We start from the raw sequence: 17546 nt of genomic DNA, 5'->3' as shown, positions 1-17546 counted from the left end.
AGCATTTTGAGAGTCCCAAAACATTTCCCTGTGACCTTCCTAGTATGGGTTTCGAAGGAGAGTTTGGGGTCAAGCCAGATTCCTAGATTTTTAACTTCCTCTTTGGGAGTGGGACCCAGCATCTGGGGCCACCATGCTGAGCTCAAGATGGAGGGCTATTTCCCTACCACCATGACCTCAGATTTACTGCCGTTCAGCTTCAGGCAGTTGTGTGACATCCAGGAAGCGAGGTCCTTCTGGCAGGAGAAAAACTGGGTCGGAGTGTGCTCTGAGTTGTGAGATAAAGTAACAATGAGCTGAGTGTCGTCCACATAAAACACTATGACGATCTTGTGTTTTTCCACGATCTCCGCCAGGGGTTGAATCTAAAGATTAAAAAGAGTTGGGCTCAGAATTAAACCTTGAGGAACCCCTTGTGAGAGTGGCATGCTTTTAGACACGTGTGGGCGCTGTGCAACCTGAAAGCTGTGCTCCTGTAGAAAGGAGCCATTATGAAAATGGGGTGACCCAGTGGTCCTGGACCTGGGTTTACTGTGGTACAAAAAACAATGGTCCCAGACCTGATTACAAGGATGAATGAATCACAACCTTCAATAATAATATTAAAAATTATTCTCTGAGCCCGATACTCGGTGGCTCACAGTAATTAAATACAGACAATTTGTTAAAGTGCAACAACCACAAACTTTTTTTCTCTTTGGAAGGGTTTTTATTCTATAATATTCAATGCAACAGTATAATCTTTACTATACGTGACAATAAAAACAGGGAAGAGGTTGCTCCAGGGGAACGTGCAGGAATAGAAAGGTGCTCTAGTTGTGTGAAGGGTGAATAGAATTCCGATATTGTGGTGGAAGAGTTGGTTAAAATAGTTCATTCATTAGACTAATGAGTAATTCTCAGTCTTTGTTCTACCTGGCCACATTTTATAATTCCAAAACACTTGTCGTTCAATTTTTGAAATACACAATACAATTCTTGTGTGGCACGTTACAGTCAGGGACTGGTGGTCCAGGTTAGATGTATATGGGCATCGACGTTTCGACCCGTCTTGGGGCTCAAGGGGTAATTGGGAGCCTCGGCCTGCGGGTCTTCCTCAGGATGGTGGGGGCAACCTGAGTGTAGGTGTAGTGTCTTGGTTATACACCCGCTATTTCTTGCTGGGTTTAGGGAATCTTCCTGTTTTGGTTAAGCGCAGTGAGCGTCCCTATCCATGAATGGAGGATAAAGTACTGGCTATTGCTGGCAGCTGGCAGCATCTCGGGCGGACCGCGCACGCCGACATTTGTCTGTACAGCTCCAGCATTGATTGCCTTCTGACTGCACTGGAACCAATAGCCAGTACTTTACCCTCCATTGATGGATGGGGACTCTCACTGCGCTTAACCAAAACAGGAGGATTCCCCAAACCCAGCAAGGAATTGCGGGTGTATAACCAAGACACTACACCTACACTCAGGGTTGCCCCCACTGTCCTGAGGAAGACCCGCAGGCTGAGGCCCCCAATTACCCCTTGAGCCCCAAGATGGGTCGAAAAGTCGACGCCCATATACATCTAACCTGGACCACCACTCCCTGACTGTAACGTGCCACACAAGAATTGTATTGTGTATTTCAAAAACTGAATGACAAGTGTTTTGGAATTAAAAAATGTGGCCAGGTAGAACAAAGACTGAGAATTACCCATCAGTCTAATGAATGAACTATTTTAACCAACTCTTCCACCACACTATCTGAATTCTATTCACCCTTCACACAACTAGAGCACCTTTCTATTTCTGCATGTTCCCCTGGAGCAACCTCTTCCCTGTTTTTATTGTCACGTACAGTAAAGATTATACTGTTGCATTGAATATGATAGAATAAAAACCCTTACAAAGAGAAAAAAAGTTTGTGGTTATTGCACTTTAACAAATTGTCTGTATTTAATTACTGTGAGCCACCAAGTATCAAGCTCAGCGAATAGTTTTTAATATTATTATTGAAGGTTGTGATTCATTCATCCTTGTAATCAGGCCTGGGGCCATTGTTTTTCGTACCCCTGTAGAAAGGAGGTCATCCACTTAAGAGCAGCTCCTCCTAGCCCACCTGACCAGAGTCGCTGCAGAAGCAGTTTGTGAGATACAGTGTCAATGGCTGCGCGGAGGTCCAGACCAAAGCTACAGCCTGACCCTCATCAGCCCACCTGCGTAATGTTTCTGTGGCGAAGAGTAACGCCGACTCCGTGGAGTACATGGCTCTAAAGCCTGATTGCATTGGATGGAATAGGTTGTGCTTGTTTATGTGTGCAACCAATTGCCTGTTCACCGTCTTCTCTACTATTTTGGAGAAATAAGGCAGGAGTGAGATAGGATGCAAATTATCCAGCAATCCCAGTTCTGTTGATGGCTTTTTCTTAAGACAAATTACAATACCTTGCTTCCACTTATTCAGAACTTCACCACAGTAGAAGGAGAACTCCAAAAGATGCTGTACATAGGTTAATATAGTGTCTAGTCCTTCCCTAATAATTATGGGCGTGGCGGGATCCATTGGTGAGCCAGATTTAATACTGAGGGTCACACCTCTCAGGTCTTCCAACGAAGGTAGTGAAAACTCCAAGAGTTGGTTGGTCTCGAGTATTACGGTTTTCTCATATTGAGTGGGATTACCATTTCGGGCCTCATCTGGCAGGCTCCCTCCCAACATCTTCACACACCTTTTCAACTCCAATGACTGACTTATTCTTATCACATTCCTCTTTAGGCATCATGTTTCAGGCACCCACAGTGGTAACTGGTGATATTTCAATGTATTAAGGCAGGGACTATCATCTCGAAAAATAGAAAACGCCAATCAGGTTTTCACTGTGTGCAAAATAATCATGCATGGCACATTAATTTCCACATTTATTCAGCATTCTAAAGATCCAAAGTGAATTTTGATATACTGTGGGTTTCGCATGTCAGACCTACAATTTAGCATACATGTGTCTGGCTTCCAAAGGAATTGTTGTTGTCAAGGTAGGGTTCAAAGTCCTACAGCAGAATTACCACAAAAAACAGAATGGAAGAAAGTGTGACAGCATTTGTCCGTGAAAACCTGTCTTGACTAATGACGTTCACATCCAATTTAATCATCTGGTTATCCCAATTCCTGGTTAACTCTCACATTATCCATAACTTTGACAGTTCTAAGCTATTGAGGGAGCTTTGCATACAGGATGTTCATGTAAGTCTGATGTGTGCAACACTAATAACTTAGGGTTCACACTCGTTAATGGGCACCACGCCTGATTCACCCTTAGGAGGGCCTCTGAGGTGCCCTTTTCATTCCCAATCCAGTGTACATGAAAGAAATATTCCAAGACCCTCACTTGGTGCCTTAACTTTACACCATGGAGGTTGCCACTGGCATGACCTTGCACAAACCTGCAGATCACTACTAACAACCGACCCATCCCTCCCCGCCCCTGTTAAAATGGGATACACTACCATCACCTGCTCTAAAATGAGCCTTACAGTTTCTTTTTCGCTTCGCCCAGTCCCAATATGTCATGAAAAGCATCCGCCATTAAATTAAAGAGGGGCACTAAGAGACCTACGGAATGTAAAGCTCTTTCTTATCATGCTTTCTGAGCACTATGAACTTTATTTTTGGCAAATTTAATTAAAATTTATTTTCCCAAATCATTTTTTTACATCCCTCATTGAAACAACACATAACATATCTAACTCAGGACTTACAAACAGGAAGGTACCTTCTGCGCACAATAGCAAAGACGCCCACACAGACCCATAATGCTACATAATACATATGCAATTACCTTTTCCAGGCCGGTGGAGTCATCCTCGATCTCATTGGGCAGGAGAATGAACATGCTGAGATCTTTGTTATCGTATGGAAGCTCTAGGACTTTGAAGGCGAGCCCAGGCTCTTCCACATGGGCCATGTTGAAATTACCCCTCGTGAACATCATCTGTACTGGCTTTTTTGAGGTCTAAGGGCATGCAAACATAGGTTGAGAACTATGCAGGTAATCAAATATGCTACAAAAACTTAACATCTACATTTATTAAATGTAATCAGATATGCAGATTCCATAAATAACTGTTTTTATCAAAACATGAACATTTTCGAAGTGTGGGATTCTAGTTCACACTTAAAGTAGTGGTACATTGAAATTGTTCTTGCACGGTAAACAAACAGGAATTAGGTTTAATAACTTGCAGTCAAGAAAAATATTCCTGCTTCAATGTTTTAATCTCCATGAATCTTATAACATTGAGGTGTGGAAAAAGCACTTGGAAGCTTCCATGAAATGGTACCATACCATGCAATAGATACTTCATATAATATTTGTGAGTGTTATATTTCCATATTAACATGGATAAATTTTTTTCTTATTACAAGCGTGTTCTGATATCACAACACACTTGTAATAAATCAATTACATTATTACTCTCTTGTAATACCTTATTACAAAAGAGTAGTGATTTCACAGAGAAGGCTTCTTCTTTGATTTGCCAATGAGGTGTAAGAGCTAGCCAGTCTGCAAACTCACATGGAATAGGAGTATATTGCCCTGTCAGCAATAGTTGCACTGGATTCACCACCGCTTGTAGGCCAGGGCCTGGTTGCCTGGTTACCCTTTCTCTCGCTGCCCTGAAATTTAAGCTGCAGACTGTTGGACTGAGCCACCCACTGTTCCTTCTTTCTGTGCAAGATGTTGCATATCTACAGAAATGGCTGAATGACTACATAATCCCACACCAGCACCATCAACACCCGCCTAATCTACCAGCTCTTCTTATAAAACTCTGCTACCATTTGCACAGGCACTAATTAGCCCTTATGCAAGGAGAGAGTGGAGCTTCAATAGTGTAAAGCAGTACTTCCAAAACCTTTTAGAACCAGAGCCCAATTTTTGACAAAGTTCCGCAACCCACCTAGCTCTAATGGACATGAGGAGAGCAATTTTTCAATGTAACTAAAGCATCATGTTGTAGCACGTTGTCATTTACAGAAAGCACATTTTCCATTAAAATGTCCACTTTATTTGCACAGACATACAGTTTTACTGATAGAACGATATTGCACACCAAGAATAACGTGTGGAAATAGGGTCTAATTTAATATTTATCATTCGTGTATCACCAAGTAAAGTGGTATATGTCCAAGCCCCTATCGCCACGGGACCGTCAGTTTTTAGGCCGTTCCTGTGGCGATAGAGGCTTCGCCTTATTTACAAGGCAGCGTTAAGCCACTTAACGTGCCTTAACGCTGCCTTGTAAATAAGGCCCCCTTTCACGCTATGCTAGGGCAATGGGTGTTGCTGTGGACGTTCCACCGCAACACCCATTGATTCTGACGCTGCCCCCTATTTACAAGGGAGGCGTAAATAGGAGGCAGCGCAAGAATTAAGACCAGGGAAAACTTGGTCTTACCCAGGTGCAACGAGGAGAAATTTTTCATTTCTCCTCGTTTTTGAGGTTTTCCTGTGTGTTGTGCAGCACACATGAAAACAGCAAAAGGACAAGGACTGTTTATGTTCAGAAAAGTGTCCCTTCCTGCTCATAAACAATCCTTTAAAAAATATATATGAAGTTTTGCAACTTCTATGTGTGTTGCATTAAGCAGCTCACATAGAAGTTACAAAACGGAATTTAACAGATTGTGTATGTGCAGGATGGGGTACTTTCCTGCACATAAACCAACTTACCCTGCATGCAGACACCCTTTCACTATAGTGCAAGGGTGCCTGCGTTGGCGCTAGGCTACTATGTGTAGCAACATCGGTTGAAGAAACACAGGGCTGCACCAGATTCTTCTAAATATGGTGCAACCCTGAGTTTGTGAAGTGGTGAAGTGAGGCGTTAAACCAGGAAGGCTAACGCTTCACTCCGCCACTTTCCTTGTATATATGCCCCAAAGGGTCTTGATTTTTTTTGATCCTATTGAAATATTTTTTCCATCACACTTAATAATTACAAAGAATGTGAGTCATTTGTGGTTTCCCAACTGTTGAAAGAGTACATTTAATTTACAGCTATTACATTGTGTTGTGTGCTACAAAAAAGAACATCCTACAGTCATTCCTTTCACACTCCCTGACTCTAGCACGATTGTCACATAATTCACTTTACTTTTCTTTCTCTGACTGCAAAGTGGGAGGAGTTTGTAAACAGCAATCTCCAGGTCAAAAGATGAGCAGTAATTTGTCAGAAGACATACACTGATATTGGACTTCTGTCTTTGAAGCGCAGCAAATGTGACAAGATAAATTCAGAATGTAAAGCCACCTTTTTTTATTGTTTGGACTTTTGTAACCCACCAAAAATCTTTGGGAAACACCGGTGTAAAGGATGTATGCTTTCAATGAATCCCAGGTCGGCCACAAGACGTGCACCCAGTCCTTGTGTTCTTGGTTTTAACTGAATTTCTGTGAATTGTATTCATAATATTAACAGCTGAAAGAAAAATCTATAGTCCCAGAAAGCTAAGCCTTTACATTTTAACCCCTTCCCCGCGGGGGTAATTCACCCGCGGTGCGGGGAGGAGAGGGCCGCGGCGCCGCTGTGCTCGTAACGAGCTCAGCTCGTCATGACTCACAGTGGAGCTGTGCTCGTGACGAGCTGAGCTCGTCACGACCCTCCCCACTCATTAATTCTCCCGCACAGGCGGGGAATTAATCGCGCGTGGGCAGGCCGCAGCCGTTATGACGAGCTCAGCTCGTCATGAGCACAGCTCCACTGTGACTCATGACGAGCTCAGCTCATCATGAGCACTCAACCGGTTAAAAAGCATTCTGAGGTTTTCATTAGCTGAGAGCCCAGTTAACCTTCCACCACATGAAGGAGCGGCCTTACCTTGGCAACAACAGGCTTTTCCACTATTCCACTTTTTTGTGAACAGTAGGAGAAAACCCATTTACTTAATTATGGTTCAATCAGAAGAAGAAGAGACTCCTTGACTATTCTCTGCTTCTCCAGGGGAGGAGGTATAGGAAGATGTGCAATGCAATGGGAGAGCAAAGAGTTGTAGAAACAGTTTAACGTGTAGCAGTTTATTCATGAAGAGAGAAGAAGCACAATGGGCATGAATAGTCACCAATAATTTATGTGACCATAAGCTCAGCAGGGGAACCAGAAAACTCTACTCCATCTGAACATCTACCATGTGCAACACCTCAAGATGAAGCCTGAGAAGGAGTATGGGAGGTTCCTGCAGAAAAAAAGATACTGCACACCAGGATTCGGACATACCCCAGAATGTGCAGGTGTTGCAGCTTTGCATTCTATTGTGTGGAATGAAAAACAAATGTCTACTGTTGGCAAACAAATACAAGGATTTGAAATGGGGTGGAGAAGAAACATTATTGAAAAGTCCGCCAATAAAAAAAAGTTTAAAAGTTCATAAGTGGCTAGAAAGCACAACAAAAAGCCCTAATAAACGGTTCTGTGGAGAACCACGAAAAATTACAAAAAATAGCTTGTCTCTATAAATGACTAAGCCATTCAGCCTTACAAAGCATGGGTGGCCCGCTGAGGGGAATGTACACTAGGGCCTGCCCCCAAATACAGAATTAGGTGCAAAATTGTTACATAATTCACTTTACTTTTCTTTCTTGAATGGTAAAGAATATCAGAAATTCACTGAAATAAGATTAAAATGAAGTTATGGTTCACTTTTCATAACACTTTAATGTATGTTTAATAGACCTCAGAAACCCACTTAAAACCCCAGTTAAAGTACAGTTATGGTTAGAAATTACAATAAAAACCACATACATTTATACATTCCCCCCCACACATACACACACATATATAAACACAAACACATATATATATGCAGGACAATGTTTCCATAGGAAAATGATATTTTGGTTTGCTAATAACTTTGGCACCGTTTGATGAATTTTTACCAACCTTTCCAGAAAAAAGGCTCAACCACCTCAGCTGCTTCTTGGAAAGATTTGAGGTGATCCACCAAGCGGAAGCTGAAGAAAAGGTGGGGTGCCAAAATGAGTATTCCACATGCAGTTTTCCATAGGAAAATTAAGCAGCGAAAGCTATAGCTTGGTTCAAAAGGCATGCTTTTTGTGATTTGATGTAAATTCGTTCTGTAGTTTTTTTCAAACTTGATGTATATATCATCCCACAGAGGATTCACAGATCCAACAGATCAAAATATACGATCTGATAGGCTGGCACCACATCAACAAGGTGTGGCAGCAGCCATTTTAGGACTCAGGGATTCAGATACCCGTCATGCAAAAAGGTGAAAAAAACAGACAGGAAGGCAGGGCAGGGATACCGTGCCCCTCCTAGGCCTGGTGGGTGTGGTCCCAGATGGATCCCCTGCCCACCCCCACGGGGTACATTTTTTAAAATGATGCCACAAAGTCACAGAGAATCCGGGGATCCATGGTAAAATAAAACAAATGATGGCTCTTGCCCTTTTTGATAAAATGTCTCTATGGTGGACCAGGGCCTAGGGGGTCGGCAAGTTATTGTTTTTGGGGGGGAAGGGGGTGTGCCACCCCTCCCTCCAGAGTGGTTTTGGCCTCCATCCCCTAGGACCTAACAATTCCTAAAGATGGGGAGGGGGTATGCAGACTCCTCCCCCTGGCCAATTTCAGCTTCGGGCATCCCATCCCCTGGGGCCTCCCATTTTTCAGCTAAGGTCTCATGGAGTGTAATCTATTGAAACATTGGTGGATTGAAATCTAAATTGTTAGATCCGCTATGGGGCACTTTATAGATTTACATGATGTTTGTGTTTTTCAGGAATCCTGGTGTGTCGAGCCATTTTACAGGTGCAGTTATTCAAACTTCTTCTGTCCTACTGTGGCACAGAGTAGAGGTCACTCAGCAGGAGGTTTGGTTATATGGGTGAAAACCTCACTGAACTGTAGAATCAAGAAGCTCCCTACAATTTCACTAGACTTATTAGCTCTCTCTCTAACTAAAGATAACCTCTGTATCTATCTATATAATGTGTACAATAGGCCTATGGGCCACAATAAGGAATCACCTATTCTTGCTTCATTAGAACAGTTTCTAGGTGCCTTACTCCCTGATTCATTTCAGATGATAGCAAGTAACTTTAATATGACCTATGAACCCATCAATAACTCTCAAGTGGACTTAACCGAGAACCAAGATGCCATATGGCATATCCCGAAACGTGGTTTATCCCAAGTTAAGAGACGCTCGGCTTTGGCCAACCAACTTTTAGGTATTACCCGGAGGTCAGGTCTTGGAGCTTGCAATGGTAGATCGCAGTCTGATCTGAATACAGCACACGCCTTCAAGTGAGCATATCCTTCTATCTCTGCAGGCCTGGCCACACACAAGGGATATGGTAGTTATTGAGAGGAGGAATAGCGACCATAATGCCCTAACTAGACCTGATAGGGATAATAACCCCTGGACCAGAGGCACTAAAACCCAGCCTATTGGGCCATCCCGCCATCTCTAATATAAAAAGAGCACTAAAATGGGAGTATACTGTAGGACAGCCAGACCTAATGAAAAAGATATACCAAAAGGTATCAGGGCACTGCAACAAATTAGCAAAATTACCGCTTATGGCACTGGTTGCAACTCCATTGTAGTGACCTATGAGGAACTATTTGCAAACTTGAGAGATTTGCCCTCAAGAGAACTCAAAAACATGCATTAAAAAAACCTGCCATGCACCCAGGGTACAGCACCCAGGGCAGATCAGCAAAAGCCATCTTGCTGGAATACATTAAAACTAAAAACCAGAGCCGTATTACCCTAGCGCGAAGGAATTATAAAGCAGCAGTGGCCCACGCAAGACATAGCTGGGAGAATGAGATCTGGTCTGATCTGGTCCTTGCTGCGAAATCAGGAGACTCTAAGACCTTTTCGACTGTAGTTGCACATGGCAGTCGTAATGCAGCTTCCCCGGTTGCCTTTCATGTCCAACCGCATAGATGGGTGGAGCATTTTAAGGAGGTGTATTTGAGTGGTCGAGCTACAGTGGGATGTAGCGGGCCAGTAGGACAGGAACAAACAAATCCTCCCAGGCAATAAGAATCTCTTGTGATCTCAATTACAAACTCACAAAGGGCCCTAAAATCAATTGTTCCAAGGAAGGCTCCCGACCCAGACTGTTTACCAGCAGATATGTATATATCCAAGTCCGATGTTTGGGCCCCCTACCTGAATGCCTTCTCTAGAGCAATTACTACTGGAGGTTCTATGCCTAAATCTTGGCCGGTGTGGCGATCCCGGTAACTACAGACTCATAAGTCTAATAGACGAGCTACAGAAAACTTTCTGCCAGCAGAAAGTAAGGAAACTAACAGACTGGGCCTTGATGAACCATATCCTTTTGGACCTCCAAGTGGATTTTAGGCCAAAAAGCAGCACTCTGAACTAAATAATTCGAATTTGTGTAATTTACTGGTAAACAGTAATGCTTGGAAAAGGTCACCTCTACTTAGTATTCGTAGATTTAAGGTCACATTTCACCTGGTCCCCTGCTGCAATAAATTGTGGGAGGTCCTAAGTAGCATGAGAGTCCCAGGAAACATTCTAGATAACCTTATAAGACTTCACACGGACAACCATGCATGTGTCAGGTATGGATCCAATGGGGAACAGTCTGACTCTCTCATAATTGAAAGGGAGTCCATCAGAGCTCTGTTCTAGCCCTGACTCTCTTTTCTTTGTACATCAATGATTTACATGAGTTCCTTGATTTTCCAAACAAAGATGCTCCAAAAATAGGCCTAACTAAAATTCCCACTTTATTATTTGCAGATGACACCCTTCCCATCTCTAAAACGTGTGCAGACCTCCAGGCCATAATGAATTGCTTTTTAGAGTTTTGCACAGATAGATGACTTGAGCTCAGCATAAATAAAACAAACTTCATGGTGCTAAACCCATATAGGGCAGTAAAACCTAAAATTCTAGCCCAAAACTCACTTCTTGATCAGGTGCAAGATTTAATCTATCTAGGGGTGAATCTGACTCATAATCTTAGTTGGAAGGCTCAGATTCAGACGCTGTCTTGAAGTTTACAAAAAGAATGAAATCTAATAATCTCTCTCCTGCTCTAGAAATGTATAAGGTGAAAGTATAAAGTGTCTTGATATATGGCGCCGAACTCTGGGGCCATGTAGGTGTCAATGAGTTGACACTGGCTGAAAATAGATTTCTAAGGCGCCTAACCAATCTTCCTCAAAGTACACCCCATCTTCCCCTGTTGTAAGACATGGGATTATATCCAATTTCTCTTACTGTACAAACGAGGTCCCTGTTCTTCTGGCACAGGCTATGATCCACCGAAGAATTGGAACCTTATAGGCTCCTTTTCAGGGAACTTCTAAATACAAAGAGTTATTTAAGAATTTCATGGTTGGCCTTTGTAAAAAAAAAAAATGCTTTATATGCTTGGCCACCCTTCCCTTTGGGAATCCCTGGATAAAGATGCTCATATTCCAAAGCAATTAATTAAGGACAGGCGCAGGGAATACATCTGGAGTGAAGAGATCAGGAACTGCAAGTCAGGCAGCCTGACCAATCAATTTTTAGACCATAAAAACATTCCAATTTACGAAGCTTCCCTTGACATCGTCCAAGGCTACCTATTTAAAATTTAGATAAGGGACCTTCCCAATCTATAGGTTCACTGGCATTTGGCGAAGAACCCCTATATTGAACACTGTATGTCCCGCATGAAATCTTGTCCCAGAAAATCTGCATCACATTCTTTTCTTTCGTAGCGCCAATAGGACCCCCGCAAAAGTGGATTATTCTCATGTGCCTTCTCTTGGGAGTCAGGAAATTTGAAGTAGCACTAAGAATCTTGAAGACATATTCAAGTGAGGTGGTAGTTATTTGTATGGCGAAACATTTGCATGTCACTTGGCTCAAACGAAAATGGAACCTAGCCATTCCTTCTGGCAACCTTGCCTTAATAATTTGTTTGACAGATGGTATTATATCTGAAAATTATATTACTACATACACCTGTGATGCGGGGTTTGTCAATTTTTCTATTACAACATTAGAACATTAACCTACTCATTGCTCTATACGAAAATGTGCACTATAGTTGAATTTGATAGGGCTGGATTCTTGCCTACCTGGTTATCTCCAAGAATCCTCTCAGGTCGCCAGGATCTTTTTATCTGCCAAATAGCGTAGAGGGGACGAACACAATTATCAAAATATATTTACCAAAATTAGATTTCATTTGGAAAGGACCACTGACTCCGAATCTAAAATTTGTAAGATTTTATTACAACCAAAAACAACTGGACATACAAGCACCTCAGTACAAGGTGTAATAGGTAAATGGGCACTAAAACAAAGGCAAGCCTACGCAGAATTCTCATTCGACTTAAGACAAAAAGAATCACTGATTCCAAAAGCATCAAGAAAATGATGGTTAGGCTGATATCTATTTTAGGAATCATTAGTCAAAGGAAAAACATTTCTATCCCTACACTGTCTCTAAGGTGACATCCCTACTTAGCATTCCCATCCCAGGCAAAAGAATCAAGAAAAAGGTGTCAGAAGTGAAGACTCCCTTAAGAAGTACATTCACTTAGTCAGAGCTCGATCTAAGATGCTCCTTCTAGCTTCCCGTCTAAACCTCATCTGCTCAACCCCCGGGGCACTGTCCCTAAAACAAAACCCCAAAATCACAGAACACGCCCTTCGGCACACCTCTTCAGCCAGGTCTTCTCTCTGTAGTTTTCCACAAATCTGTCCTGCGTCCAACGACGGTTAGCTTGACCTTGGGTCCCAGGCACCTTCCTCGCTGAAAGTATCATCTCTGCATTCCAATGCACTCCCCTGTTGGCTTCTCACAGCATCCTAACTCCTAAAACAAAGACCTAGTCTCTCTAACGAGCTAAATGTCCTTGCACCTGCAACAGAAACATGGGAACGAGAAAAGCCATTTCACATCTTTAAGATTTTACATTTCCCTGCAACCCAAAGCCTTTATCAAGGGAATCATTTTCGGCCTACAACATTAGCTAACATAAGAAAAGAACAGGCCTTCTCTTCTAACGTATATGCGATCAGGCGTCTAAAAAACTAAACACACTATTAACTCACACTCTAAGCATTAGTTCATTATTTTCATGTGCGTGAATAAGCAATCTACACGTGTAACTTTAACATGGCACACATTTAACCTAATACATTACATTGCACGAAAACTAATCATTATACATTTGCTAAATACATTCACGATGACTTGCAACGTTGATCTTCACAAAAGCGTTATTACATTTCTAATCACCTCTATGTTAAACGATTACAACAATACCTTTCAATGGCACTTCTAAACATGCATCGATTAATATACGGGTGCTGACTAACGGTGAATATGATGCACCCCTACAAATTTCAGAATCTCATGACGCTCTATCAGTTCCCCCCTTTGATGACAAATGTCATCACACCATCACAAACTCATTCCCTTGGAGAAAGAACCGACCTAAACAGTGCTTGTTGCCATTCTACCCTGTTGGAACCTCTCCATTCTCTTAAGATTCTGATATTGACTGTCCTGCAGTCTAGCTATTCGCCTCTCACTCGTTCTGAGAGCTCTTTCAACTCTGTTTCCTCTGTACCACTTACAGGCTCTGATGAGACCCCACAAGCAAATCACACAAACCACAACAATAATAAGAGGTTTCAACACGAATCCAAGGAACCCTTTTCCCAAGCTCGCAAACCAATTTCCAACACGACCAAATCCTTTACCAATCTTTTCCCACACACCCTCTTCGGTCAGGTCCGCAATCTCTTGATGAATCGTGGTAATGTTGTCTATATATTTCTCCAGATCCTGTTGTCTGGAATATACGTGCAACATTCCTGAACTTTCAACAATTTACAGACTCTGCCCTCTTTTGCCAATAATACGTCTAAAGCAAGACGATTTTGCAAAACCATCGTCCTTATCGACATCTCTCCATCCACCAACAACAAAGATCTTGCAGCATTCATCGACAATTCATCAACCACAGTCACCAACTTTCTTATCTTCACATCATTCAAAATCACTCCCAAACTCGGTATTATTGCTCCAAAGATATCACCAATCACTGCTCCTGCACATGCAGCTCTCCGTACTTTAGAATGATGTCCAGTCTCCAAAAGATTTCAATCTTCCGCATGATAGATCTTCGGAAAAATGACAGCCAAATAACACGTACCATACCAATTCGCAGGCAACCTCACATAGGCATTCCTTCCGCACACATGATACACAGTTGGAATCACTAGCACCGGACCTTGCAAGAAATTCTTAGCAAAGTCCTCCATAGTAAAGGTATGGTCACACGTACTCTTTTCTACCAAAACTTTTTCATAATAGGTCTGTGGACGTCTCAAAACAACTTCCCCTTCTGCGTCTGATCTAACGCTATGGGTCCATAACTTCCCTTAGATCTGTGCAATCTCTCCTCATCAGTCCAATCTACTGGACTCTCACCTGTATTTCGTGTCTGGGTTAGTTTTCTATATCTATCTTCTACTTGGCCTATAATCTTCTTCTCTGTATCTGACAATGAACATGTCAAATTATGTCGGTGAGCATAAGCCGTATCCAATTCCAAAGTCAGTATGAAATACTTCCGAAGTCTGTCCTCTGACTTATAATAGTCGTACTTATTCAAATGCTTATAGGCTGGAACTTCAGGAAGTAGTGCATCGTAATTGGAAAATAAATTCTCAAACTGTCTCCTCTCATAAAAGATGCTAAGCAATAAGCTGCAAGAAATCCCATAGGTTAGTGGAAGATGATGGTATCTAATACCCTCATCTACTGAAGAAGGTAGCTGCATGCACACATAACAATCTTTCGCATCCATTGCATCAACATATTCATACAACAGCTTCGCATAAGCATTAAACTTAAAGTCACTTCTACACAGATCTATGTGAAATCTACGACTCTCTTCAAGTATCAAAGCTCTTTGAGCTCCTATAGTAACCCCTTTTTGGCTAGAGGTGGTAGGTGTAGGTGTCCCCTGTGCCTCCCCCTCCTGCTCATGAGAAACGATATATGAGGCTACAACTATAGCAACTATCACTGCCCCTAAAAGTGTACCTATCACTAATTTAGCCCTACGGTGAGTATTTCCAGCATCTGCCATCTTTGCGAAATTCTCAAAATTCCTAGTTCAACAGCAACATGTAAGAGTCTCTTTCTCCTCCGGGTATTGCTTATCAAACCAGTCCACACAACGCCTTAAAGCTGGAAGTCCCCTAACAATTCTCGGTTCCTTATTTACACAGTCCACGAAAAGACTTCCCTAGCCCTCTTTCAGTATCTTGACGGAAAGTCCCTAAATTTATTCTTCTTCCACTTGGGCCTAGGTTATCTTCTTCCTTTGGACCTTTATGTACAACAAAGGGTTTACCTTCAGTCCAGAACAATATTCACTCCCAAAAGCTCTAAAACCCCTTGCAAGATATCAAGACGAAGTATCACCAACTCCTGATGTGGTGGCACAATACCAAAAGTCGGAAAAACCAGCGTCTCCAGAATCAACTCACGAACTTTACTCAGAAGCGGTGGATTCGGAATATTGAGGGTCAGTATTCCTTCGATTTCCAATCCTGGAACTCTCAGTAACACTTCTATTTTCAAGTTCGGAGAATTGCTGATCAACGTCAAGGATCTCAGCCTCCCTGTACTCGGTATGCCTGGCATCAGTCACAGCGTATATCCACTCCGGTGATGCGTACCTTTGACACGGCACTCTTGATCTCCTTGACCTTCTCAGGTTGACTCGAGCTTGCTCTTCATCACTTTGCTCAGATTCAGACGTTTCAGAAACTGGGGCAAGATGTCTTCCAGGTGCCACTCTCAAGTTTAGCCATCTCTGATTCACGGGCCAAACTCTTTCTGCTTCTGCGACACCTCTGCTCTCCCTTTGACTACCATGTGCACTACTTCCTTCTTCGGCGGAATTTGACTCTACTCCACCCACAGCAACACTTTCTCCGTCTGAGTCAAATTCGGGGCTTCGATTTGCACAACCCCTTTCAGCTCAATCTAGTGCACAACCAACTGCATCAGCAACCCTCACAGCTTGGCTTGCCCTCTCAGATGGCCCTGCCACCTCAGCTGGATTTTCATTCACGAGAGGGGCTGAATCTTCCAAGGGTGCTGGAAGTCTGCGGGTATGGGAGGCATGCACCCAGATCGGCAGTCCCCCACACTTCACTGCCGTGTTCGTAACCAGTATTACTTGGTACGGACAACGCCAACGAGCATCCAGGCAACTCTTCCTCACGTGTTTACGCACAAGCACCCAATCTCCTGGGCACAAGTCGTGGCACAGGTCACTTGCGGCTGGAACGGCTGCTGCTTGCACCTGCTGAGACACAGAATGGACTACGTCAGCCAGGCCCTTACAGTAGTCGAGAATCAAGTCATCAGTGATGCAGTAGCAGGCATCGCTGGCAATCGCAGCGCTCTACCCATGAGTATCTAATGCGGTGACAACCCAGTCCTCCTATCGGGAACACTACGGAGGCTCATGAGAACTAAGGGTAGTGCGTCGGGCCATTTCAGGGATGTCGAAGAACATACTTTTGCCATCCGTGCTTTCAAAGTCCCATTAACTTGTTCCACAATGCCAGAAGCCTCTGGTCGATAACTGCAATGCAGTCTCTGATCCACATTCAAGGCAGCACAAAGCAATTCCCTGATCTCACTATGAAAGTGTGTCCCTCTATCTGACTCCAAAGAGGTCGGAAAGCCGAACCTCGGGATAAGCTCTCTCAGTAACAGCTTAGCTACAGTGAGTGTGTCACATCTGCGTGTTGGGTAAGCCTCCACCCATCTTGAAAAGACACATACCACCACTAAGATGTACCTCAACCCATTACACTTTGGCATTTCAATAAAATCCAACTGCATCCTATTGAAAGGCCCTCCTGACCTCCCAATGTGGCTTAAAGTCACAGCAGTTCTCTTTCCTGCATTCATCTGCTGACACGTAACACACCTCTGACACACAGCTTCAGCCACTGCACGAAACTTCGGATTATACCATGTCTGTCGAAACACTCGCATCATCACATCTCTACCAAGATGTACGGCACCATGAATCAATCTTGCCATTGGACTCAACAGACATTCTGGCAATACAGCTCGTCCATCGCTTGAAACCCACACATCCACATCTCCCTTCTCTCATCCTGCTCGTATCCAGCTATCTCGTTCCTGGTCAGTAACTTCATCCTGAATCCGTTTGAGCTCCTCCCATGTATCAGCCATGGCCAACATCTTGCTGAGATCGGTTCTTTCTTGGCTTTCTCCAGTACACCCGCCAGTAAATATACATCCTTGTTCTGCAAAAAACCGGGCAACCTCATCCGCATAGCTGTTTCCCAGCGACACGAAGTAATTTCCCTTGCTGTGCACAGAACATTTAACAACAGCAATTTCTTTTGGACATTGCAATGCTTCCAACAACTGTCTCACATATTCCCCATTTCTAATATGTGAACCAGAAGATGTCATGAACCCTCTCTGTGACCATAACTGTC

The 17546-nt window shown here is 43.1% G+C and overlaps 1 protein-coding gene across 3 annotated transcripts in view; it reads right to left on the bottom strand.

Moving 5' to 3' along the window:
• The window catches only part of LOC146822954 (serpin B10-like), a 454260-nt gene that overhangs the window by 156918 nt on the left and 279796 nt on the right, over positions 1 to 17546 (bottom strand). For all 3 annotated transcript variants that reach the window (XM_085607111.1, XM_085607109.1, XM_085607110.1), the window contains exon 7: positions 3806 to 3979. In XM_085607111.1, the coding sequence (XP_085463237.1) occupies positions 3806 to 3979 (174 nt within the window). The remainder of the gene's footprint in view (positions 1 to 3805; positions 3980 to 17546) is intronic.

This window comes from Triturus cristatus, chromosome 5_2 (assembly GCF_964204655.1).
Source record: "Triturus cristatus chromosome 5_2, aTriCri1.1, whole genome shotgun sequence".
Classification (NCBI taxonomy): Eukaryota; Metazoa; Chordata; class Amphibia; order Caudata; family Salamandridae; genus Triturus; species Triturus cristatus.
This window is presented reverse-complemented; position numbering and strand designations above follow the sequence as displayed.